Raw genomic sequence first — 26,321 nt, 5'->3', positions numbered from 1 at the left:
TTGAACAACCTCTTAAACTTTCTTTTTTAATATTTTTATTTTGAAAATTAAAGAATATTCCTATTTTAATTTGTATTACTTATCCTTATGTAATGTCCTCACTTATTCTAGCCTCTTTCTTTTGTAATATTTATATTTTGAACATTAAAGCATATTCCTATTTTAAATTGTATTACTTATCCTTATTTAATGTCCTCACTTATTCAAGCCTATTTTTTTAAAATATATATTTATATTGAACATTAAAGCATATTCCTATTTTAATTTGTATTACTTATCATTATTGAATGTCCTCACTTATTCGAGCCTATTTTTTTTTTAAATATATATTTATTTTGAACATTAAAGCATAATTATATTTTAATTTGTATAACTTATCCTTATTTAATGTCCTCAATTATTCCAGCCTATTTTTTTTAAATGTATTTTTATATTGAACATTAAAGCATATTCCTATTTTAATTTGTATTAATTATCCTTATTTAATGTCCTCACTTATTCGAGCCTATTTTGTTTAATATATTTCTATTTTGAACATTAAAGCATATTCCTATTTTGAAGGATAAAATATACAATAGACATGTTAAGTTATGCAGTAACCACGTGATAGAACTTGTTGAGCATGTCTGAAACAAACCACTTCACATTTTAGTTTCCCAACTACATCATACAGAAGTAATGTCTAATATTTTTGCACTTAAAGGGCTCTACAGTGGAATAAAACGCCTTTTTTTGATGATGTGCAGACCTCCATCATAAAACTGAACATGTTAAATAGTCCCTAAGCATTCAAAGCCCTCTGCTTCCACCTGGTGGCCAAACACTTACCATGCACCGGGACAACGCTAACCAGCGTTTCTAAAAATAAAACCAAATTTATTAGCACTCACATGGAAATAATGCATGACATCTACAAGAGCATTTGTTGGAATAAAAATGCAAATTTCTTATTTACAAAGTCTACAATTGAATGTGAATCATTTAGCACATGCACATACAAACTGCAAGTATAGGTAATTAATATGAGTTACCAAAGCTTGTTTTTTACCCTCCATTTTGCCCGCAGTCATCCGGTTTCGCTGTGGTCCCGACACTTGCTAATTAGTATTGCACTCATCACCGATGGGCAACAAGTGAGGTCACATTGCTGCCTGCAGACAGAAAAATGGACCGTGAGAACAAACAAACTGGAAGTGGAGATCTAGAAAGCCAACATGGAACATATTCTCATGCATGATTAAAAGAAGAAACTGATGAAAAGTGCGGCCATCAATCAGTCTTTAGTGGCGTTTCCAATGACAGGACGCTTGTTTTTTCACGACTAATCTTAGCCATCGCTGGCTTTCGGTAGTTCAAACCCCAACAAATACATGATTAGCAAACAGAAACTTGGCTGCAGGGTGTTCAAATCTCCCTTCAATCAAACAAAATGTAACATTTTCCCAAATTCGCCGGCGTCGTGCCGCGTTAGTGCTGTAACGTCCTCCCGCTGAGGTCATAAAATGATTATAAAACAGCACGAGACGGTGATTGTGTAACCGAGGGTGGTTTTGTATTGGTGTGTTACTTTGTCTGATCGGAGCTCTTCCTCAGCCAAAAGGCACTTAAACATTTTGTTTGCCTCAGACGTAGCAACGATCGTCCTCCTTATCAGCGTACAAGATGTCATTCAAGCCACAGAATAAATTCCCCATGCAAATGAAATGCAGGTTCTAGTGCTTAAGGGTGTGTGATTGAAGGCATCAGCGCGAGCAAAGAATATTAAAAACCACAATCGCACTTTGTCGTGGAAACGCCTAACAATGCATGTTGGTGATCGCCGGGATGGAAAGAACGGTTCACGGTCGTGTCGTTCAAGGCGCTAAGGCATGAAGGCCCTGAACAATCCGCCGGGGTCGGACGAGTAGTGCTGTACAGAGGCTACACACGGGTGTGGTACGGGAGTTAGTGGTGCACGTTTGCCACAGGAGAGAGCTGAAGAACTTCACGGAGGCAGTGGAAGGAATGACTGTGGAGGACCCGTGAGCGCTCGGGGCTGAGGCCACAGCTGCCTTTCGCTTTCAGCTTCTCCTCGACTTTGAGTGCTGGATTAGCCACTGCAGCGTGATATCTGCCGGGGAGGACATTTGTTACCACCCGCTGCCGACACACCATACATGCAGTACCGTTTGATCGGTCACCTATGTTGTCCTTCTCTTTGCAGGACACAGAGTAGCAGCAGATCTCTCGGTCCTGGATGGCAGACAGGTTCCTGGCAAAAGGGAAGTAAGACCACGTGTGAAAACTGAGCTACAATACAGTCAGACTTGTTTTAAGGCATAGGGGAACTTTACATATTTGGTCAACTAAACTCCAACATTCAGGGAGAGTAGAATAAAGTGCAGCCTGTGTTAACATTACAAAATAAGCAACTGGAATTGAAAAAGAGAGCAAAACGATATAAGAAAAAATATATGTTAATTAATACAGTTTTGTTTTAAATACACTACCGTTCAAAAGTTTGGGGTCACCCAAACAATTTTGTGGAATAGCCTTAATTTGTAAGAACAAGAATAGACCTTATATTTGTAAGAACAAGAATAGACTTTCAGATGAAAGTTCTCTTTTTCTGGCCATTTTGAGCGTTTAATTGACCCCACAAATGTGATGCTCCAGAAACTCACTCTGCTCAAAGGAAGGTCAGTTTTGTAGCTTCTGTAACGAGCTAAACTGTTTTCAGATGTGTGAACATGATTGCACAAGGGTTTTCTAATCATCAATTAGCCTTCTGAGCCAATGAGCAAACACATTGTACCATTAGAACACTGGAGTGATAGTTGCTGGAAATGGGCCTCTATACACCTATGTAAATATTGCACCAAAAAACAGACATTTGCAGCTAGAATAGTCATTTACCACATTAGCAATGTATAGAGTGTATTTCTTTAAAGTTAAGACTAGTTTAAAGTTATCTTCATGGAAAAGTACAGTGCTTTTCCTTCAAAAATAAGGACATTTCAATGTGACCCCAAACTTTTGAACGGTAGTGTATATGTATACCGTATTTTTAGGACTATAAGGCACACTTAAAATCTTTTCATTTTATCAAAAATCGACAGTGCGCCTTATAACCCGGTGCCTAATGTATGGCATAATTCTGGTTGTGCTTACCGACCTCGAAACAATTTTATTTGGTACATAGGGTAATGATAAGTGTGACCAGTAGATGGCAGTCATTCATAAGAGATATGTGTAAACTGCAACATGATGCCAGTAAACCACACCAAAATTGTATATGTTTCATTGAAAATATAGAACATTACACACGGCGCTCAAAAATCCGTCAAAATGTTTTTAGTACGACTTCGGTAAGCTATGAAGCCGCACCGCTTGATGGATTGTCGGCGCATTAAACATACCAGTATTATTATGGTGTGTGTATAAGGACCGCAAAATGGCACCTATTAGCAGACATAGTATCTGGCATTTTGTTTCGCAATATTATGGAAAACCAACTTTTCTTACCTTCCGGGTACCTGCTGATGTGTATTTGAGATCTGGATAAGTCCGCCATTGTAGTACATGCCGACACCGTAGTCGATAAGCTTCTTTTTTTTCTCTACCTTCTCATGTGGCATTCATCTTCCGCTGCTGCCATTTCTAATATAAAGTAGCGTAAAGTTCTTACTAATATCTGTCAGTAGACTTGCTATCAAAGTGCTAAAAACTGTAGTTGGTTTACATAATTCACCAATTTGGTGCGCCCTATGGTCCGAAAAATACAATACATCTTTTAGCCTTTTAAAGAAAATGTATGCAACCCTGACCGTGATATAAAGTCTATGACCAACTACACAATCTAATGCAGGGGTCTAAAAACATTTCAGGCATTTTAGTTCAGGGGCCACAAACATCCTAATTCCATGTCATTTGGGCAACTTATCACAATTAACTAATAACAACAATAATTGGTCCAAAGAAGTAAGTAAACCAGGACAATAGTCATATTTAATGTACTATCCTTTTTAAAGAATATATCAAACAACCGCATTTCTTTAAGACAAATTGGTGCACATATGGACACCCTTCTGGCCACAGTTCGATGATTGACTTTGTGGTTGTGTCATCGGATTTGTGGTCTAAATATTTTGGACTCTCATGTGAAGAGAGTTGGCTCCAATGGTTCGGGAGGATTCTGGTCAGACCTGGCAGACCCAAAGGCATAGTGAGGGTCTGCTGGGATTGTCTCGCAGAGTCGCCCGTCATAGAGAGTTTCAATTCCCACCTCTGGAAGAACTTTGAACATGTTACGAGGTTTGGACAAACCTGCTGTGATGAATTGACCACACCCACAGTCTATCTTCTAATACTCCTGACTGCCAGCTGCTTTTCAAATTAAGCATGAATTTTTTTGAATGATACAAACTATTGGTTTATCAAAATTGAAGCATGCGATCATGCACTTCTAATCAAATACATTATTTTGACATGTGTGTTACACCCTAAAAATCTCTATAATGGCGTTGGAGGGCACGGCATTGAATGGACCACTATGAATTCATAAATGCATGTTATTTTAAAGGCCTATTGAAACCCACTACTACCGACCACGCAGTCTGATAGTTTATACATCAATGATGAAATCTTAACATTGCAACACATGCCACTATTGCCGGGTTAGATTAGTAAAGTGCAATTTTAAATTTCCCGCGAAATATCCGGCTGAAAACGTCTCGGTATGATGACGTTTGCGCGTGACGTCACGGATTGTAGCGGACATTTTGGGACAGCATTGTGGCCAGCTATTAAGTCGTCTGTTTTCATCGCAAAATTCCACAGTATTCTGGACATCTGTGTTGGTGAATCTTTTGCAATTTGTTTAATGAACAATGAAGACAGCAAAGAAGAAAGCAAAGAAGAAAGCTGTAGGTGGGAAGCGGTGTATTAGCGGCCGGCTGCAGCAAAACAAACACGCAGAGAACTGGGACAACAGAGACTCTTACCAGGAGGACTTTGAGTTGGATACGCGCTACTGTAAGTACGCAGCTGCGGCTTCCAAACATTTGATCGCTTGCCCGTACGTGCGTGCCGCTATGTGCATGACGTGACTTTGGGGAAATATATGTGCTGTATGAACTTTGCGGAGGTGAACGGTACTTTGGGCTGTGGGATTGAGTGTGTTGTGCGGGTGTTTGATTTGTATTGGCGGGTTGTATGGACGGGAGGGGGGAGGTGTTTGTTATGCAGGATTAATTTGTGGCATATTAAATATAAGCCTGGTTGTGTTGTGGCTAATAGAGTATATAAATGTCTTGTGTTTATTTACTGTTTTAGTCATTCCCAGCTGAATATCAGGTCCCACCCGCCTCTCACAGCATCTTCCCTATCTGAATCGCTTCCACTGCCCTCTAATCCTTCACTCTCACTTTCCTCATCCACAAATCTTTCATCCTCGCTCAAATTAATGGGGTAATAGTCGCTTTCTCGGTCCGAATCGCTCTCGCTGCTGGTGGCCATGATTGTAAACAATGTGCAGATGTGAGGAGCTCCACAACCTGTGACGTCACGCTACTTCCGGTACAGGCAAGGCTTTTTTATCAGCGACCAAAAGTTGCGAACTTTATCGTCGATGTTCTCTACTAAATCCTTTCAGCAAAAATATGGCAATATCGCGAAATGATCAAGTATGACACATAGAATGGACCTGCTATCCCCGTTTGAATAAGAAAATCTCATTTCAGTAGGCCTTTAAGTAAAGCTGTATGTAAACAACATTTAAACTATAGTATTTTAGGTACCTTCAAAAACTCTAAATTCACTTTTAAGTACTTAATCGTTACACTTGGTCTTTTATCAAACACATGATATACCTTTAAAACAATAAACAATGTAGTAATACATCAAATTGTATGATTTTATAACAGGGTGGTTCACATCTGATGACAATGCTCCTAATCCATGATTGAACCATAAAGAGTGATAAGTAGGTGATGATAAAGTGGATGTCTCACATCTTTTCAATGAGCTGCTTCTCATCAAGCGCGTTGGCGAGGTCTCGTTTGTTGCCCAGCACTAGAACCTGAAAAACAACAAAAGCAAAGGCTAATTAAACTCTCGTATGGAAACGCACCATCAAACCACTTCTTTTAGCGCAAATGTTTGTTTGAATGTCCTGGATGTAAAACTGCTCTCACATACCTTTTAAATATCATATTACCATTGGGTGGTTACTTCCACACCTTTTGTTGCATTTCCTCATACATTCACTCACACACTACAAAAGCAAAAAAAAACAAATGGCGTCTTACTGGAATCCCTTGTAGTTGTGGTTTGTCCAACAAGTTGTGTAGTTCATTTCTGGATGCTTCTATTTTATCTCGATCTGCTGCATCCACCATGTAACTGTGAAAGAAAATTGATATTACCTACAGCAGTAGCACGACATATAATGATTTATTTCTAAACACTTCCTTGTGGTCTATATCAGTGGTCCCCAACCACCGGGCCGTGGATCGATTGGTACCGGGCCGCACAAGAAATAAAAAAATAAATAAAAAAATAAAAATGTTTTTTTTATTTTTTTATTAAATCAACATAAAAAACACAAGATACACTTAGTGCACCAACCCAAAAAAACTCCCTCCCCCATTTACACTCATTCACACTCATTCGCACAAAAGGGTTGTTTCTTTCTGTTATTAATATTTCTGGTTCCTACATTATATATCAATATAGATCAATACAGTCTGCAGGAATACAGTCCGTAAGCACACATGATTGTATTTTTTTATGACAAAAAAACAAAAAACAAAAAACAAAAAAATACCATACCCCCCGGTCCATGGGACAAATTTTCAAGCGTTGAAAAAACTAACTGCGTCTGCAGTTACAAAAAGGTTGGGGGCCACTGGTCTACATAACATGTAATGGTTGTTTATTTGGTCAAAATTATGCATAGATTATGTTTTACAGACCATTTTCAAGCTGCTTTCTGAATGTGCCGTTTTTTTGTATGGAGGTAAATCAGGGCCAAAAGCTTTGTACCTGAAACAATTTACTTTGAAACTGAAAGTACAGGTTTTGCTGTCGAATGTTAAAAAATACATCAGTGTAGTCAAAATAAAAAGAAATGAACACCTTTTTTTTTTCTCAAGCCGAACACATTTTTGATTCACACTTAAATCTTTTTTGAATTAATTATTTATTTTCATTTTTCACTTTCATATATTTAGATTCATTTTAATTTCATTTTTTCCCCTCGTGCACTAATTGACACTGCGGCGCGCGCGTGATGACGTTTGCCAGAGCAGCCAGGAGACCCTGAGTGTAACAAGCAGTAGAAAATGGATTGATGGATGAGCTGGAAAGGACAATAATTTTAAAATGTACCTTTTTCCATCCATCCATCCATTTTCTACCGCTTATTCCCTTCGGGGTCGCGGGGGGCGCTGGAGCCTATCTCAGCTACAATCGGGCGGAAGGCGGGGTACACCCTGGACAAGTCGCCACCTCCTTTTTTAAAAATTTTATTTTATTTATTTTTTTAACTCGGGGCTACCCGCAGGCTGGATTTTGGACGCTGGCGGGCCGTATCTGGCCCGCGTGCCCTAGTTTGGGGACCCCTGTGATAGAATATACACTCAATGACAGCTAACGTAAGCTATGCAAATTGAAATTATTAGCCAACAACACCTAAAACTGTGCCCCCCCTCTCCTCCGTGGAGAGGGGGGGCACAGACTATGGTGACCACAGATGTTGCGCTAGCTGTTCAAAGTCGGGACCCGGGGGGGACCACTCATCTGTGCATCAGTTGGGGACGTCTCTGCGCTGCTGACTTGTCTCCACTCAAGATGATCTCCTGCTGGCCCCACTATGGACTGGACTCTCACACTATTAACTAGATCCACTCGACGTCCATTGCACCGTCGCCCAGGACGGGGTCCCCACATCTGCGTTCCCCTCCAAGGTTTCTCATTGTAGCCCATTGGGTTGAGTTTTTCCTTACCCTGATGTGGGATCTGAGCCAAGGATGTCGTTGTGGCTTGTGCAGCCCTTTGAGACACTCGTGATTTAGGGCTATATAAATACATTTTGATTGATTGATTGATAAAGCTAATGCGCGTGCATGTGTAATAATTACGTCAAATATGATTTGCCAGAGCAGCTAGGAGACCCAGAGAGTAACAAGCGGTAGAAAATGGATTGATGGATGGGTTAGAAATGATAATAATTATTAAAAAAATTAAATTTAAAAAAATTAAAATACTTTTTTTTCTTTTTACTCGAGCCGGATTTTGGACGCTGGTGGGCCGTATCTGGCCCTCAGGCCGTAGTTTGGGGACCCCTGAGCTAAATGATTATGTATATTAAAAAAGAGTTATGCAACAAGGAATTTTTTAATCTCAAATCAAACAGGTACTTTTTAAAGGAAATCATCTCCTCAGACTTACACAATAGCATTGACTCCTCGACAGTAGCGTTCCCACATGCTTCGGAAGCGGGGCTGTCCACCTATGTCCCATATCTGACGAGAGAAATATAACGCACACACAAGTTGTTTAGGGAAACACAACTCCAGTCAGCTGATGACTTTCATAACACAAGTAATAAAGCGGTCACAAGACAAAAGAGTGCAACACATCCAGCTGGCCCGGTTTATAGCGTAAACACATGCAGCAGCATGCTTACCTTGATTGTCACGTTGCCTTTTGTCACCTTCCGCATGTTGAATCCAACTGTCGGAATCATGTCTTCGCTGAACTGGCCTGACTGTGAAGGCAAAACAAAGGAAGGCTGGTTTGTATTATATTTTGTGAAGTACAATTGAGACTAAAAATTCAGTGTATCTGTATCCGAAAAGTATTTGCAGCGCTTCACTTTTTCCCCACTCTGTTATCCAAAAATGGAATAAATCTTCAAAATTCTACTAACTATACCCCATAATGACAATGTGAAAAGGGTTTAAAAAAAAAAATCAAATGAAAAAATAAATATCACATATTCATCAAATATAAATATATAAGTATTCACAGCCTTTGCGCAATACTTTGTTGATCCGCATTTGGCAGCAATTACAGCCTCAAGTCTTTTTGAATACGATGTCACAAGCTTGGCACTAGGGCTGCACGGTTCTGAGGAAAAAATCTAAATTTAGACTGTCAATCAACATACTCGAGGCGCCACACATTAGAACAATATGCAATAATTCACTTTAAAAAAATATTTGGCTTCATGCAGACAGACTCAGAGCTTCTTTCTATATCATGCTTTTAAATTGCCAGTAGAATGAAAAAACGAGTTGACTTTATATGCTTAATTGTGTTTAACTGTATCCATTAAGCCATATCCAATCGTATTTACAGTCCGCAAAGTATGTAAAAAAATACCGTCTAAACATCGCAAAATGCCACAAATTCAGATGGCCATTTTGAATATTCAGCTACGAATATCTTCACAATTCCCGTAAATTTGAGGTCGGATTAATTTCATACTGGAAATACGCAACAATTGGAAAGAGATGTGATGTTTATCATTGACAAGACAATCCTTATGTAAGACAAGAACACACATGCTTGGCTTTTTTATGCATTTTGAAATTGTAAATAAAACAGCTACCAATTGAGTCCTCTATTGAGCCCATAAAACCCTTTTAAAAAACATCCAGAAACCGGCAGCAATCCTCCCTTTACATGTCGTGACCTGAAACTTAACCAAATATGAGCGATATTATTAAAAGCTCTAACGCAGACGGATAGAAAAAATCTCGATTTTTTGACACTTGGATTTTTTGACACTTAGAAAAAATCCAGACTTTTTGACATATAGAAAAAAATCCAGACTTTTTGACATATAGAAAAAAATCCAGACTTTTTGACATGTAGAAAAAAATCCAGACTTTTTGACATGTAGAAAAAAATACAGACTTTTTGACATGTAGAAAAAAATCCAGACTTTTTGACACTTAGAAAAAATCCAGACTTTTTGACACTTAGAAAAAAATCCAGACTTTTTGACACTTAGAAAAAAATCCAGACTTTTTGACACTTGGAAAAAATCCAGACTTTTTGACACATTAAAAAAAAACGATTTTTTTTTACAAAAAAATCCAGACTTTTTGACAAAAAAAATATTAGACTTTTTGACACTTAGAAAAAATCCCGACTTTTTGACAAAAAAATCCCAATTTTTTTGAGTTAGAAAAAATCCAGATTTTTTCACATCCAAAAAAATTTCTGACTTTTTGACAAAAACATTTCCGACTTTTTGACACTTAGACCACTGACCAACCTGAGTGACCATGAGGTTCTTGGTCACCTCCCTGACCAGACTAAGATGAATATAGCAATGTAAAGACAAAACCTGAATAAAAACCAACACTTCCCATCCAACCTGATGGAGCTGGAGAGGTGTTGCAAAGAGGAATGGGAAAAGAGGAATAGGCGAAACTGCGCAAAGATAGGTGTGCCTTGAAGACTTGAAGCTGTAATTGCCTGCAAAGGTGCATCAACAAAGTATTGAACAAAGGTTGCGAATACTTGTGTGCATGTGATTTATTTTTTTCAGTTTTAATAAATTTGCACATTTTTTTTCATAAAATATTTTTACGTTGTCATGATGGGGTATTATTGAATTTTGAGAACAAAAATTAATTTATTAAATTTTGGAATAAGGCTGTAACATTACAATATGTGGAAAAAGCGAAGCGCCGTGAATACTTTGCATACTATAAGACAGTGTTTTTTAACCACTGTTCCGCGGCAAACTAGTGTACCGTGAGATATTGTTTGGTGTGCCGTGGGAGTTTATGTAATTTCACCTAATTGGGTTAAAAATATTTTTGCAAACCAGTAATTATAATCCGCAAATGTGCCGTTGTTGAGTGTCAGTGCTGTCTAGAGCTTGGCAGAGTAACCGTGTAATACTCTTCCATATCAGTAAGTAGCAGCAGGTAGCTAATTGCTTTGTAGATGTCGGGAACGGCTACGATGGTTGCAGGTAAAAAGGTATCTAATGATTAAAACCAAAAATAAACAAAAGGCGAGTGCCGCTAAGAAAAGGCATTGAAGCTTAGGGATGGCTATGCTAAACTAAAACTGAACTGGCTGCAAAGTAAACAAAAACAGAATGCTGGACTACAGCAAAGACTTACAGCGTGTGGAGCAGACGGCATCCACAAAGTACATTCGTAAATGACATGACAATCAACAACAAAATAGGAGCGCAAGACAAGAACTAAAACACTACACACAGGAAAACACCAAAAAAACTACAAATAAATCACGGCGTGATGTGACAGGTCGTGACAGGCCGTGACAGTACACCTACTTTGAGACAAGAGCTATAGTGATGCATGCTTGGTTACGGTTTGAATTCATATCAAAAAATTGTGAGAACGACTTTTTATTGTCAATATGGGCTGCTGAATTTAATTGTTTAATGTTTTCTGCTGATGGTGTGCCTCGGGATTTTTTCAATGAAAAACATGTGCCTCGGCTCAGAAAAGGCTGAAAAACACTGCTGTAAGAAGTCGTTCACCTCCTCCTTTTAATAACAGAATGATTATGAAATGTTCCAGTTGGCACTAGATACAGTAGACATAGCATGGAAATGACATTTAAAAACAACTTTTGTGAGCTACTGGGTTGACACGAGGTAACTGGGTAATGCATGATGTCTACTTCTATCAAAACAAAGCAGATTTCAACACTGAACGACTTTGTTGAGTTGAGATGAGCTTATTTGGAACATGCATGCATGCAACATGACACATCACAATTTCCAGTTTCTCTATTCAACATGTTCGAAAAGGAGTAGGAAGAAGCAGAGCTTATTTAATCTTACCCCTTTTTCTTTACATAGCAGTTGCTAAAACTTTTGTTCACTTCTTGTTCTCAATTTATTCACAATATACTCCATAAGCAATAACAATAAAAATAAATAATAAATGGTAAAGTCAGTTATATTTCATATGGTGAGATGAGTAACATTTTTAAGATGACTGGATGGATGGAATAAATTCAGAATGTTTATCATGGTTCTTCTTCTTTGTACATTGTAAACACTTTAAGATTGTAGAGTTTATTTTTTTATTATTATTTTTTTATATTAATCAATCCAACAAAACAATACACAACAATACCATAATAATTAGAGATGTCCGATAATGGCTTTTTTGCCGATATCCGATATTCCAATATTGTCCAACTCTTAATTACAGATTCCGATATCAACCGATACCGATACATACAGTCGTGGAATTAATACATTATTATGCCTAATTTTGTTGTGATGCCCCGCTGGATGCATTAAACAATGTAACTTTACCATGAATTGATTAACGTGGACCCCGACTTAAACAAGTTGAAAAACTTATTCGGGTGTTACCATTTAGTGGTCAATTGTACGGAATATGTACTGTACTGTGCAATCTACTAATACAAGTTTCAATCAATAAATCAAAAACAAGGTTTTCCAAAATAAAAGAACAACTTCAACTCCAGTTATGGAAAAAAGTGCCAACATGGCACTGCCATATTTATTATTGAAGTCACAAAGTGCTTTTTTTTTTTTTAACATGCCTCAAAACAGCTTGGAATTTGGGACATGCTCTCCCTGAGATAATCCTGATACCCACTACAACTATGGGAAATACTATACTTTGACTTTCACAAAGTGCATTATTATTATTTATTTTTTTAACCATGCCTCAAAACAACAGCTACAAAAGCAATGAAGGCACACAGCTTCAGTCCAGAGTATACTAGAGTCATACTTGCCAACCTTGAGACCTCCGAATTCGGGAGATGGAGGTGGCGGGGGGGTTGAGGTGGAGTGGGGCGGGCGGGTTTGGTGGTAGCGGGGGTGTATATTGTAGTGTCCCGGAAGAGTTAGTGCTGCAAGGGGTTCTGGGTATTTGTTCTGTTGTGTTTATGTTGTGTTACGGTGCGGATGTTCTCCCGAAATGTGTTTGTCATTCTTGTTTGGTGTGGGTTCACAGTGTGGCGCATATTTGTAACAGTGTTAAAGTTGTTTATACGGTCACCCTCAGTGTGACCTGTATGGCTGTTGACCAAGTATGTTTGTGTGTGTGAAAAGCCGTAGATGTTATGTGATTGGGCCGGCACGCAAAGGCAGTGCCTTTAAGGTTTATTGGCGCTTTGTACTTCTCCCTACGTCCGTGTACACAGCGGTGTTTTAAAAAGTTATACATTTTACTTTTTGAAACCGATACAGATAATTTCCGATATTACATTTTAAAGCATTTATCGGCCGATAATATCGGCAGTCCGATATTATCGGACATCCCTAATAATGCAATAATGTAATTCCAAAACCAAACCCGACCCAGCAACATTCAGAATAGCAATCAACAGAGCAATTGAGAGGACACACAAACATGACACAAAACAATCTAAAAGCAGTAACAATTTCAACATAGCAGTGATTTAAAATCCGTCATTGACATTATCATTACAGACATTTATAAAAAATAAAAACATTAAAAAAAGAACAATAGTGTCACAGTAGCTCACACTTGCATCGCATCTCATAAACTTGACAACACAGTGTGCCCAATATTTTCCACAAAGCTAAAATAAGAAGAGTTTCTTGAAGAGGATCATATTAGTACGATTTCTTTGCTTAATCCATTCCATAATTTAATTCCACATACTGATATACTGAAGGTCTTAAAGGCCTACTGAAACCCACTACTACCGACCACGCATTCTGATAGTTTATATATCAATGATGAAATCTTAACATTGCAACGCATGCCAATACAGCCGGGTTAACTTATAAAGTGCAATTTTAAATTTCCCGCTAAACTTCCGGTTGAAAACGTCTATGTATGATGACGTATGCGCGCGACGTCAAGGGTTGAAACGGAAGTATTCGGACACCATTGTATCCAATACAAAAAGCTCTGTTTTCATCGCAAAATTCCACAGTATTCTGGACATCTGTGTTGGTGAATCTTTAGCATTTGTTTAATGAACAATGAAGACTGCAAAGAAGAAAGTTGTAGGTGGGATCGGTGTATTAGCGGCTGGCTGCAGCAACACAACCAGGAGGACTTTGACTTGGATAGCAGACGCGCTATCCGACGCTAGCCGCCGACCGCATCGATGATCGGGTGAAGTCCTTCGTCGCTCTGTCGATCGCTGGGAACGCAGGTGAGCATGGGTGTTGATGAGCAGATGAGGCTGGCTGGCGTAGGTGGATAGCTAATGTTTTTAGCATAACTCTGTGAGGTCCCGTAGCTAAGTTAGCTTCAATGCCGTCGTTAGCAACAGCATTGTTAAGCTTCGCCAGGCTGGAAAGCATTAACCGTGTATTTACAGGTCCATGGTTTAATAGTATTGTTGATTTTCTGTCTATCCTTCCAGTCAGGGATTTATTTCTTTTGTTTCTATCTGCAGTTAAGCCGATGCTATCACGTTAGCTCCATGGCTAAAGTGCTTCGCCGATGTATTGTCGTGGAGATAAAAGTCACTGTGAATGTCCATTTCGCGTTCTCGACTCTCATTTTCAAGAGGATATAGTATCCGAGGTGGTTTAAAATACAAATCAGTGATCCACAATAGAAAAAGGAGAAAGTGTGGAATCCAATGAGCCCTTGTACCTAAGTTACGGTCAGAGCGAAAAAAGATACGTCCTGCACTGCCTCTAGTCCTTCACTCTCACGTTCCTCATCCTCGCTCAAATTAATGGGGTAATCGTCGCTTTCTCGGTCCGAATCGCTCTCGCTGCTGGTGTAAACAATGGGGAAATTTGAGGAGCTCTTCAACCTGCAACGTCACGCTTTGATTGATTGATTGAGACTTTTATTAGTAGGTTGCACAGTGAAGTACATATTCCGTACAATTGACCACTAAATGGTACCACCCGAATAAGTTTTTCAACTTGTTTAAGTCGGGGTCCAACTTAAATTGATTCATGATACAGATATATACTATCATCATAATACAGTCATCACACAAGATAATCACATTGAATTATTTACATTATTTACAATCAGGGGTGTGGACAGCAAGTAGTGGACAGAGAGAGAGAGAGAGAGAGAGAGAGAGAGAGAGAGAGAGAGAGAGAGAGAGAGAGAGAGAGAGAGAGAGAGAGAGAGAGAGAGAGAGAGAGAGAGAGAGAGAGAGAGAGAGAGAGAGAGAGAGAGAGAGAGAGAGAGAGAGAGAGAGAGAGAGAGAGAGAGAGAGTGAGAGCGAGAGAGAGAGCGAGAGGAGAGAGAGAGAGATCAGAATGCATAAGAAAAAGTATCTGCATTTGATTGTTTACTTTTGATTATTAGCAATCCGGGGAGGGTGTTAGTTTAGGGTTGTAGCTGCCTGGATGTGAACTTTTATTGTGGTTTTGAAGGAGGATAGAGATGCCCTTTCTTTTATACCTGTTGGGACCGCATTCCACATTGATGTGGCATAGAAAGCAGAATGAGTTAAGACCTTTGTTAGTTCGGAATCTGGGTTTAACGTGGTTAGTGGAGCTCCCCCTGGTGTTGTGGTTATGGCGGTCATTTACGTTAAGGAAGTAGTTTGACATGTACTTTGGTATCAGGGAGGTGTAGTGGATTTTATAGACTAGGCTCAGTGCAAGTTGTTTAACTCTGTCCTCCACCTTGAGCCAGCCCACTTTTAGAGAAGTGGCTAGGAGTGAGGTGGGATCTGGGGTGGAGGTCTAGAAGTAACCTGACTAGCTTGTTCTGAGATGTTTGGAGTTTAGATTTGAGGGTTTTGGAGGTGCTAGGGTACCAGGAGGTGCATGCGTAATCGAAAAAGGGTTGAACGAGAGTTCCCGCCAGAATCCTCAAGGTGCTTTTGTTGACCAGAGAGGAGATTCTGTAGAGAAATCTCGCTTGTTGGTTAACCTTTCTGATTACCCTGGTTGTCATTTTATCACAGGAAAGGTTAGCCTGAGGTAGGTGACCTCATCTTTCCTGGTGATAACAATGTCACCCACTTTTATGGTGAAGTCATTGACTTCACAGGATGGATTCTGTTTTACCCAAGTGTATGGATAGCTTGTTGTCAGCGAGCCAGGTGCAAGTTCTACAGAGCTCAGCCCTGAGGATTTTCTCCACCTGTGACTTGTCCTTGCCGGATACCAGCAGGGCAGAGTCATCCGCAAACAAAAACAATTCACAGTCGCAAGCCGATGACATGTCGTTTATGTATATTAGGAACAGTAAAGGTCCCAATATACTGCCTTGGGGGACTCCACAGCTCACCGAGAGGGGGGGGGGGGGGACATGGTGCCGTTCACCTCTACCACCTGCTCCCTCCCCTCCAAGTAAGATTGCATCCAGCTCCATGAGGTTTTGTTAAATCCAATTGCTCTGAGCTTATCCAACAGTATATCGTGGTTAACGGTGTCAAAGGCCTTCTGAAGGTCCAGCATGACCATGCCGCAGTATTTGCCCGCGTCCACCTCATGTTTGATGTGGTCGGTCAGATAGAGAAGGCATGTGTCAGTGGAGTGGTTAGTTCTGAAGCCGGATTGGAATTTGTACATGAGTGTATTAGTAGCAAGGTAACCACCGACCTGTTCATAAACTATTTTCTCCATTACTTTCGAAATGGAACTGAGAATAGAAACAGGTCGGTAGTTGCCAGGTTCCAATTTGCTTCCTTTTTTAAAGAGGGGAGTTACTCTTGCTATCTTAAAATCTTTTGGTACTTGGCCTTGTGTAATTGATAGGTTTATTATGTGCGTGATGATCGGGGCAATGATGGAGGCAGAGTCCCTGAGGAATCTGGAGGGAATATTATCAAGGCCGGTGGCCTTGTTAAGGTGGAGCGCACTCAATTTTTTAAACACCTCATCAGCTGTGACCATTTCTAATTTGAAATCATCGTTGGATACTCCTAGCTTTCTGTAGAAGGCTTTAATATGTTCTACACCAAAGCGACCAGAGTGGTGGGACAGCTTGTTGACAAGAGTTGCGGCTATGCTGGTGAAAAATATGTTAAGTCTGCTAGCTACCTCCATTTTGTCTGTAATGAGGGAGTCACCCTCCTTGATGCTGATGTTGGTGAGTCTTGTTTTAAGTTTCTGGCTGCAACCAGGAAGCTGGTTGTTGAGAATTTTCCAGAGCTCACGTGGCTTATTTGTGTTTTCCTCTATTTTGTCGTTAATGTAATTTTTTTTTAAGGATTTAGTCAGGTTGGTTGACTTATTTCTTAATTTATTGCATTGCTTTTTGAGAGTTGAAAGGAGTCATTTGAGGTTGATATTATTGGGTTGTTTATCTACTTCTGTTTTACATTTTTGGTATTCAGAGTATTTTTTGTCTCTGTCTTTTATGGCAGCTAATAGGTCCGGATTCATCCATGGTTCCGAGCGGGCTTTGATCCTGACTGTTTTCACGGGAGCCATGTCATTTAGTATCTTTAGGAACGCCGTTTTGAAGCGATCCCAAGCAACATCGACCAGGTTGCTCGCGAGCACAGGGGACCAGACCCATTCATCTAATTTTAAATTGAAATTGTCATTGGAGTATTTTTTGAGGGATCTGGATTGGGCTGTTATGTGGCCATTGGCTTTGGGTTTAGCTATTTTGCGGGTGCAGAAGGTTAGATAGTGGTCGCTAAGACCACAGATCATGACCCCACTATTTTTTATTTTAGGCCGGTCTGAAGTGAGAATGAGATCTATGGTTGATTGGGTGGAATCACACACCCTTGTAGGTAGCGCTATTAGCTGGGAAAGACCGTGCAGATTACAAAACTTGCTGAAGGATCTGAAGACAGGCGCATCTTTGCGTTGGATATCTGTGTTCAGATCCCCAGTTATAATTTTCTCCACGTTGTCTGTTCCTGCCAAGCATTCTTCCAAAGCCCCATAGAAATCACTGTGATTAGGGGGTCTATAAACAGTCCCTATTAGTACCGGCTTAGCGTTTTTAAATTTGATTTCCACCCACACAGATTCCAGGTTATTGTGGTTAAGATCAGTGCGAGTTATGTATTTAATATCTTAGTGAATATACATACAAACGCCCCCACCGTGTTTATTCCTATCCTTTCTGATAACCGAAAACCGCTACTTCCGGTACAGGCAAGGCTTTTTTTTATCAGCGACCAAAAGTTGCGAACTTTACCCACACAGCAGAAGACTGCTATACGGATCCGCCTTCAAGTCGCCCAACCCGCGTTACTGTCACATTCGTTTTGGCTCCGCCTAGAGGATACAGCTCCGCCTCTGAAAATTGTACGGTCAGACAGCTGATCCTGAGCGGACTCGTGTCTGATTCGCATACGCTTACGCGGACGCGACAAACCAAACCGGCGCGCGCCGCCTAGAGTTATAGGCTCCGCCTACGCGCGCTGAGCCGACCAATGTCTGCACCCGCAGACGTGGACGCGCCTACTAGCGTGTACGCGCATGAGCCAAGATCTCTGGACTTTCTTTGCTGGAACACGAACGTAAGTATAGATTTATTGATTTATTGCTACATTCGCAGTAAAGATCAGCCTTTGTGTTTCCATCATCATTTATGTATGATTGTAATGACGTTGTTTGATATTAGGACTAGCAGTTAAACTTTATATTCTGTAAAAAAAGGCTATTTTATTTCCAGCGCCGCCTCCCAGAATGCTTAGCATGGGGACGTGCGTCTGACGTCACGTATACGGAAAATTCGAAATGGCTGCACGCGGTAGGTGAGGCCCGAGCGAAGAAAAGTGGAAAAGAGTGTTATTCGTCAAAAAACCCACACAACGACGGTCATTTTTTCGCCGTGCTATTGTAAAATTGTCTTTTATCTGTGTTTTGTGTTCCGGGGGACCCCGACTCCAGAATGTGAAAGTTTCCCGCGTGAAGCCGGTGAGTAAAAAGTTCAATACAGTTAACTTAGGCCATCTTTTGTTAGAGGCTGTGAATGTGTGTAGGTTACATGCTACGATATTCCACATATTTCCAACTGCTTGAAACGAAAGCGTATTACTTTATTGTCAGTGTTGTTTAGGCCCAGGTCGCTAACGTTACTGCGTTAGTCAACAACGTAACGTTAACTGAGTGGAAACAGCCGTTCTATGCCATTAATATGAGTGTGTATTATTTCTTTCTTTGTTCTTTAGTGGAGCTCGAGATCCTGTTTACTGTGGACTAGCTGTGTGTGACGCCATGTTGTTTTTGTTTCCATTACAAAAAAAAGGTATGTCTATGTGTTTTTTGGCATAGTTAATTGTAGAAAAAAATATAAAATGAGGTGATGTGAGTGGGAAAAATTGCTGCACATATTAAGGATCCTTTTTCTTGATCTATATTTTTGTTATTTGCTGATGTATATATTTTATATGCTGTTTTTTATTTAATTAATTTATTAGAGACTATTTCATGCTTTATTTACCTTTTTTTATTATTATTATTTCATTTACTATTATTATTATTATTTCCACATGTAAGCATAAATAATTGATCATATTAGTACATTGTTTGATTGCTTTGCTTAATGCATTCCATATACTGATATACTGAAGGTCTTAAGTGTTGTACGTGCGTACAAATGTTTTAAATTACATTTCTCTCTAAGATTATTTTTCTCCTCTTTTTTTGAGAAGAATTGTTGTATATTCTTGGGTAGCAGGTTATAGTTTGCTTTGTTTATAATTTTAGCTGTTTGCAAATTCACTATGTCGTGGAATTTCAGTATCTTTGATTCAATAAATAAAGGATTTGTGTGTTTTCTATATCCAACATTATATATTATTCTAACTGATCTTTTTTGTAACACCGTTAATGAATGAAGTGTACTTTTGTAATTATTTCCCCATATTTCTACACAATAACTCAGATATGTAACACTAGTGAACAGTAGAGAATATGAAGTGATTTTTTGTCTAGAACATGTTTTGCTTTATTCATTATTGACGTGTTTCTTGCTACTTTATGTTGTATATTTTTTACTTGAGATTTCCAGTTCAATTTATCATCAATCATTATACCTAGAAATTTGGTTTCATTTACTCTTTCAATTTCTATTCCGTCTATTTGTATTTGTGTTTGACTTTCTTTTCTACTGTTACCAAATAGCATTATTTTAGTTTTACTGAGATTCAAAGATAGTCTGTTTTTGTCAAACCATCTTTTTAATTTGTTAATTTCTTCTGTTATTATTTGTATTATCTCCTGTGTGTTCTCTCCTGAACAAAACGCTGTAGTATCATCCGCAAATAATACTAACTTTAAATCTTTTGTAACTTTACAAATGTAATTTATCTAGACATTGAATAATTTAGGTCCTGTATTGATCCCTGAGGTACACCACAGGATATATTTAGCGTTGTAGATGAAACCACCACATTAATATTAAAGATATGGTTAACATTCTTAGTGCTAAAGATATTCCCCTCTCCTTGTATCCCTTCTCCCAGCTCCACCGTCTCGCCGAGTGCCAGCAAGAGTCATGAGTACTTGTCAACTCGACTCCTCAACTGGAGATAACTTTCTAGGTAAAGACTGATCTCCAAAATAATATCTCAGCATCCAGTAACCATGGTTAACAGATCACACCCATTTAATACCAATTTATCTCCCTTAGCACCTCACCATGGGGAAGGATGTATTCATATGCCTTCACCAGCACATGCATTAAACATGCAGAGAGTTACACAAGGTAGGGACTGATCTCTGTATACACTACACCCATAATTTCAAACCCTACTTTACGATTGAGCTGAAGTTCTAACTATTATGACCTGTACTTTTACCTTTCTTATAGTTCTTACCACCTTGGGGCACCATTCAGGTAAAATCTCAGCTCATCTTACTTGCTTATTTGTATACACTAACACCTGTGCATGCTTTTGTCCACGTTGTTCCTTTGACGATGAATAAATACCCCTTTTCTTTCTTTCTACATTAAGGGTGCCTTTTCATCTGATTAAATTTATAATGAACAGGGACATTGCGGTTGTCCCAAGTGGATGGTATGATGATAGGATGGTTTTCTGGCCCAGCTATAAAAACACAGACAGAATTGAAAGGGCCGTTTTAAATGAGGAGCAGCATGAGCCAAACTGGCCAAGATTTGACGTTTCTGTTGTCCGAACTTGTGGTATGCAAATTCATAATCTTCTTGTTTAAAAATAACGTCATAGTTGCTTCTCTTTATGCTTGGAATAACCTATTGTGTGTATGTTCTGACCAGGTCTCTTGTAAGAGAGAGACCTGATTTATCATCATCAATAATAATAATATTCTGTTCAGCTCTACAGCTAATTTGAAACTTATGTTCATTTTAACATATTCAATTTTAGACAACTACAAAGACGCATTAAAAATAATGCAACAATATGGAAAGGGCTGCAACACCTCAGACCTGCAATCTGAGGCAGAGAACGAGGAGCTGCCAGAAAAAAGGAACAGGAAGCCAGTGTAAGTGTGTTCCGTCTTGTTTTTGTCCTGTTTCTACAGTAATAGGAAGGTTATTTCCGGTATCATTCAAAAATAGACCAGAGATGCTTGTACTATATGTATATTTGGCAATTTTGGTATTGCAATAATCCTAATGATATGGTTACCCAACAGCCATCGTCTCGGGGACTCAGATGATAGCGAAGAAGACCCGGGAAATAGTGACCTCACGTCTCTGGGGTTGGCAAGCCAATTGCACAGGCAGAGTAAGGAATAATCTCTTAACATCGAAAACAACAAAACCACCACATTAATATTAAAGATATGGTTAACATTCTTAATGCTAAAGATATTCCCCTCTCCTTGTATCCCTTCTCCCAGCTCCACCGTCTCGCCGAGTGCCAGCAAGAGTCATGAGTACTTGTCAACTCGACTCCTCAACTGGAGATAACTTTCTAGGTAAAGACTGATCTCCAAAATAATATCTCAGCATCCAGTAACCATGGTTAACAGATCTCAACCATTTAATACCAATTTATCTCCCTTAGCACCTCACTATGGGGAAGGACGCATTCATATGCCTTCACCAGCACCTGCATTAAACATGCAGAGAGTTACACAAGGTAGGGACTGATCTCTGAAATATTAGTGTATAGATAGGCCCCTTGGGTATTACCAGTCATGGTTAACTGATGGCTCTCTCACAATGCCCACCTCACTAGGAACGGCAGTCCCTCCTCGACTCCCTCCACCCCCCTCACCAGCAGCCCTCAACATGTGGCAGACAGAGGAGCCTGGATCCAGCCTGGCCTACAGGCCAACATGGCGAGGGGAAAGAATGGCCGACAACATTTCCTGCTCTGGTGAGCAATAACTGACAAATACCGGATGGTCATTCTGTGCCACAAATTTTGGAAAAAATTCACATTCACAAGCAATCACATATTTTCTTCAAACTTTGTCAATAACTTTTGTCATTAACTAAGGTCAATAGCTAATGTCAGGATTATGAGTAATGAGGATAAACACTGAAACATGTTAATTTTATACTGCTGTTTGTCAACAGCGCCTGAGGTAATCCACATCCTTAGCCTGCTGGAAACTATTAAGCACAACCAAGACCAGCTGATTGCGAAGGTAAACTTCTTAAGCCTTGAATAGGTCAATAATTCATAATGACATTGATTTTGATTCATTATTATTTTTTAAAGAAAGAAACAGCCTACATGGCAGCTTTGTGTGATTAGAGTAAACATTGCTACATTTTCTTGTTACATTTCACCTGTTTGCTCTTTAAATACCACTTTTAATGTTTTTTATTTATTTCGATCATATTTTTTAAAAATGTGCCCTGGGGCCATTAAAAAATGACCTGCAGGCCGCACTTTGGACACCCCTGGCCTACACGAATACAAACATAGAATGATAGTACAAATATAATAGGAAAACAATGTCAACCTCCCAAAGTTGGCTTATGGATATTTATTTATGCCCCCCACCCCCAACCCCCCGCCGCCGTCATCCAACAGAGCCAAACAAGTACTCTGATCAAGGAACCAAATAACGATATTGTTTAAACATTTTGGATGTCTTGCACACCTATACCCTGATCACAAATTCATAGTTTACGCACCTTATTTTAACCACCTCCAGTAACTTTAAGTCATGTTTTTTTCTTCAAATGTAATCTCGTTAATACCTATCACATATTTTGTATTGTGTAAGCATACTTGGCTTTGGATGCTTCCTACCATAAACATAAACGTATCTGTCTTGTAATCTTGTTTGATTACAGGTGCTGTGAGTAAAAATGTGTTGACAAGGTCAGCCACGGACGCTGAGGTCACCAAACACGCCATCAGGTGGTTCAACTTGGCGGGGGATCGGGCAACGAGGAGACGAGTCCCGCTTCCACCTCCTCAGGAGGAATAGAGATGTATATGTATAAATAAACAACCTTTTATTGGACTTCTTGTCATTCCCCAGTTATTCATTTTCTGATATGTTAGCTGTGCATGGAGCAGCGTTTCCTTGAAGTTGTAGCCTAATAGATTAAATATGTATATTTACTTTTTAAACATATATTATATGTATTTACTTTATAGAGTGAATTGACCATTTTCTGTTTCTGCCTATTGACAATATTGTTAGTTTAAAAATACAAGGCAATGCATATGTAGGCCTATATTGCTGTAGTAGGGCTTAGTGAATTTTTTAGTTTCCTATTTTATCCTACAGCAAGAACAGAAGGGATTTTGAAAATAAGATAAAGGGGTCCAAAACGGCCAGATGAGCCAGGGTTTTTATGAGTCCGTTGCTGGTCCGCGGCGGGAGGTTAGGCTTTGATCTTGGGTGCGGAGCGCATTCAGCGCGTCGCCACTGCGGATCCGCTACCTGCCGCCGTGGCGGATACGTTCCTGAGTGCAAATGGACGCCGATGCTGGTCCGTTTCGCGGTTCCGTTCCGGAAAGCGCGATACCTGCGCGGGGGATCCGCCGCGGAGTGTTTTTGCTGTGTGGGTATCGTCGATGTTCTCTACTAAATCCTTTCAGCAAAAATATGGCAATATAGCGAAATGATCAAGTATGACACATAGAATGGATCTGCTATCCCTGTTTAAATAAAACAAAAACAAATTCATTTCAGTAGGCCTTTAAGTGTTGTTGTGGTGTTTCTGGGTGAAGTTGACACTATTTGGCGATGACAACAAACCGGCAGTTCCGTCCACGTGACGGCTCCAATAGGCGCAGTCACACCGCAAACTTCGTCATTGCTGACACATTTAACGACACCCGGGCGCAGGGCGAACATACGCCCGGGTAACCGTCAAAGTCACACGCAGTGGGGGTTAAGTATTTGTTAAATATGAAGGTTTAATGTCAACAACACACTTGGCGGGCAGCCTCTCCCTGGGAGCAGCCTGGGCCCGCGCTGACAGAGCACGTTCGCTAGCAACTTACTGCAATCACGTTGACGAACGTCGTCTTGCCGGAGTACTGGAGACCCACCAGCGTGAGTTCCATCTCCTCCTTCCAGAAGAGGGACCTGAACCAGTCCAACAGCCTGTTTATGAGGGCCAGCATCTTGGATGACACGCTCCGCCGAAGTCGCTGCGGTTGTCTGGGCTGCTGTGAGTAAGCGTAGGAACTCCACACCGGAAGTAGCGAGCTGCTGAGTCGCGTCATGTGATGTGCAGGTTGCGTTCATGGTTTTTCTTGAAAATCGTAATTTTCCAAGTCTTCCGCCCAAGCTCTTTTTTTAAAAAATTTGTGATGCCAACTACGGGTGTGGGAAAACATCGATTCGAATTCAAATCGCCATTCTCACGTTGTACGATTCAGTATCAATTCTCATTTTTCAAAAATCGATTTTTTTTTTATTTTGTATTATTATTTTTTATTTTTTATTAATCAATTCAACAAAACAAAACACAGCAATACCATAACAATGCAATCCAATTCCAAAACCAAACCCGACCCAGCAACACTCAGAACTGCAATAAACAGAGCAATTGAGAGGAGACACAAACACGACACAGAACAATCCAAAAGTAGTGTGTATATTATCAACAACAGTATCAATATTAGTAACGATTGCAACATAGCGGTGATTAAAAATCCCTCATTGACATTATCATTAGACATTTATAAAAATAAATAAAAAAGAACAATAGTGTCACAGTGGCTTACACTTGCATCGCATCTCATAAGCTTGACAACATGTGTCCAATATTTTCACAAAGATAAAATAAGTCATATTTTTGGTTCATTTAATAGTTAAAACAAATTTACATTATTGCAATCAGTTGATAAAACATTGTCCTTTACAATTAAAAAAGCTTTTTACAAAAATCTACTACTCCGCTTGCATGTCAGCAGACTGGGGTAGATCCTGCTGAAATCCTATGTATTGAATGAATAGAGAATTGTTTTGAATCAGAAAAAGATCGTTTTTTAATCGAGAATCGCGTTGAATCGAAAAAAATCGATTTATAATCGAATCGTGAACCCAAGAATCGACATTGAATGGAATCGTGGGACACCCAAAGATTTGCAGCCCTAATGCCAACAGTTCATGATTTCTGTAAAATTGTATTTGCATTCGATGATTTTCAGCCACTTCAACTATTGCCTTACCAGCCAGTCTCAGGCTGGTCAGAGTTTAAAAAAAAAACAAAAAAACATTGGAAATCTTGTACAAACAAACAATTAAGGTTATGGATAAAAAACCTAGGCACTACCATCACTGTGCCATTTTGAAAAAAAAGCAGTATTTTAAACTGGGACAGTCACATTTTTGCAGACTTAAAAGTGTGTGGACCTCAACTACCAGTCCGGGGACTGGTACCAGTCCGTGGCGCATTTGCTACCGGGCCGCACAGAAAAACAAATCAGTTTATGAACAAACGTATTTTCTCCAACTTAACTTTCGCCTGTCCCACTAAACACTAATAAGCTTGTTAATTTTTAATTTATTTATTTATTTCAGGCAATGACATAAAAAAGTACAAAGTTGACAACACATATCAATATAAATTAATATAGTGCAAAAGGTAATGTATAGTATGTAATGCATGATTGTCCAGTTTTGCCTGAAAGGGAGTGCGAAGAAGATCATTTATTTAATCCCACCCCCAGTTCTCCATTCAGTGATTATTCACATGAGTTTCACTCTCACTTTGTTCAAGGATTATAATACAGATGTTGTATCATAGTGGCATTACCACAGGTAACAATAATTATTACACTGTAACAATAATTTGTATCAACAATGTACGAATAATGAATATACCAACAATGGTAATAGACAACATAGCAACAATGGTAATAGACAACATAGAAATAATGGTAAGGAAACATTGAGCACATGTTAACACTTTGAGACAGAGTATAGCAGCAGGTCAAATTAAAGACCCTCATCTCTATATTTGAACCAGACCCCATGTTTGTATAAAAGTTTAAATCGATTAATAGTTTGG

At 39.4% G+C, this 26,321-nt stretch overlaps 2 protein-coding genes across 5 annotated transcripts; one reads left to right on the top strand and one right to left on the bottom strand.

Moving 5' to 3' along the window:
- Nucleotides 1-855: 855 nt before the first annotated feature.
- On the bottom strand, nt 856-24,527 carry arl8bb (ADP-ribosylation factor-like 8Bb). The gene is made up of 7 exons (XM_062046131.1): nt 24,304-24,527; nt 8,669-8,749; nt 8,431-8,504; nt 6,288-6,381; nt 5,991-6,058; nt 2,181-2,251; nt 856-2,110 (listed from the first exon to the last, which is right to left on the bottom strand). Exons 1-7 carry the CDS (start codon nt 24,424-24,426, stop codon nt 2,061-2,063), a joined length of 561 nt encoding a protein of 186 aa, XP_061902115.1. The 5' UTR covers nt 24,427-24,527; the 3' UTR covers nt 856-2,060.
- Nucleotides 18,632-23,311, top strand: LOC133649510 (uncharacterized). 4 transcript variants are annotated; one of them, XM_062046107.1, is made up of 11 exons: nt 18,632-18,811; nt 20,362-20,439; nt 20,529-20,603; nt 20,709-20,735; nt 20,854-21,044; nt 21,247-21,364; nt 21,518-21,609; nt 21,725-21,802; nt 22,066-22,206; nt 22,410-22,480; nt 23,139-23,311. In XM_062046107.1, exons 3-11 carry the CDS (start codon nt 20,548-20,550, stop codon nt 23,145-23,147), a joined length of 783 nt encoding a protein of 260 aa, XP_061902091.1. In that variant the 5' UTR covers nt 18,632-18,811; nt 20,362-20,439; nt 20,529-20,547; the 3' UTR covers nt 23,148-23,311. The 4 variants fall into 4 exon arrangements, with proteins under 4 accessions (XP_061902091.1, XP_061902098.1, XP_061902105.1 ...); XM_062046114.1 differs by lacking the exon at nt 20,854-21,044 and adding an exon at nt 19,066-19,142; XM_062046101.1 differs by lacking the exon at nt 18,632-18,811 and adding an exon at nt 19,076-19,142.
- Nucleotides 24,528-26,321: the final 1,794 nt, after the last annotated feature.

Source organism: Entelurus aequoreus, linkage group LG01 (assembly GCF_033978785.1).
Source record: "Entelurus aequoreus isolate RoL-2023_Sb linkage group LG01, RoL_Eaeq_v1.1, whole genome shotgun sequence".
NCBI classification, from domain to species: Eukaryota; Metazoa; Chordata; class Actinopteri; order Syngnathiformes; family Syngnathidae; genus Entelurus; species Entelurus aequoreus.
The sequence above is the reverse complement of the archived record's forward strand: the minus strand, read 5'-3'. Positions and strand labels throughout refer to the sequence as shown.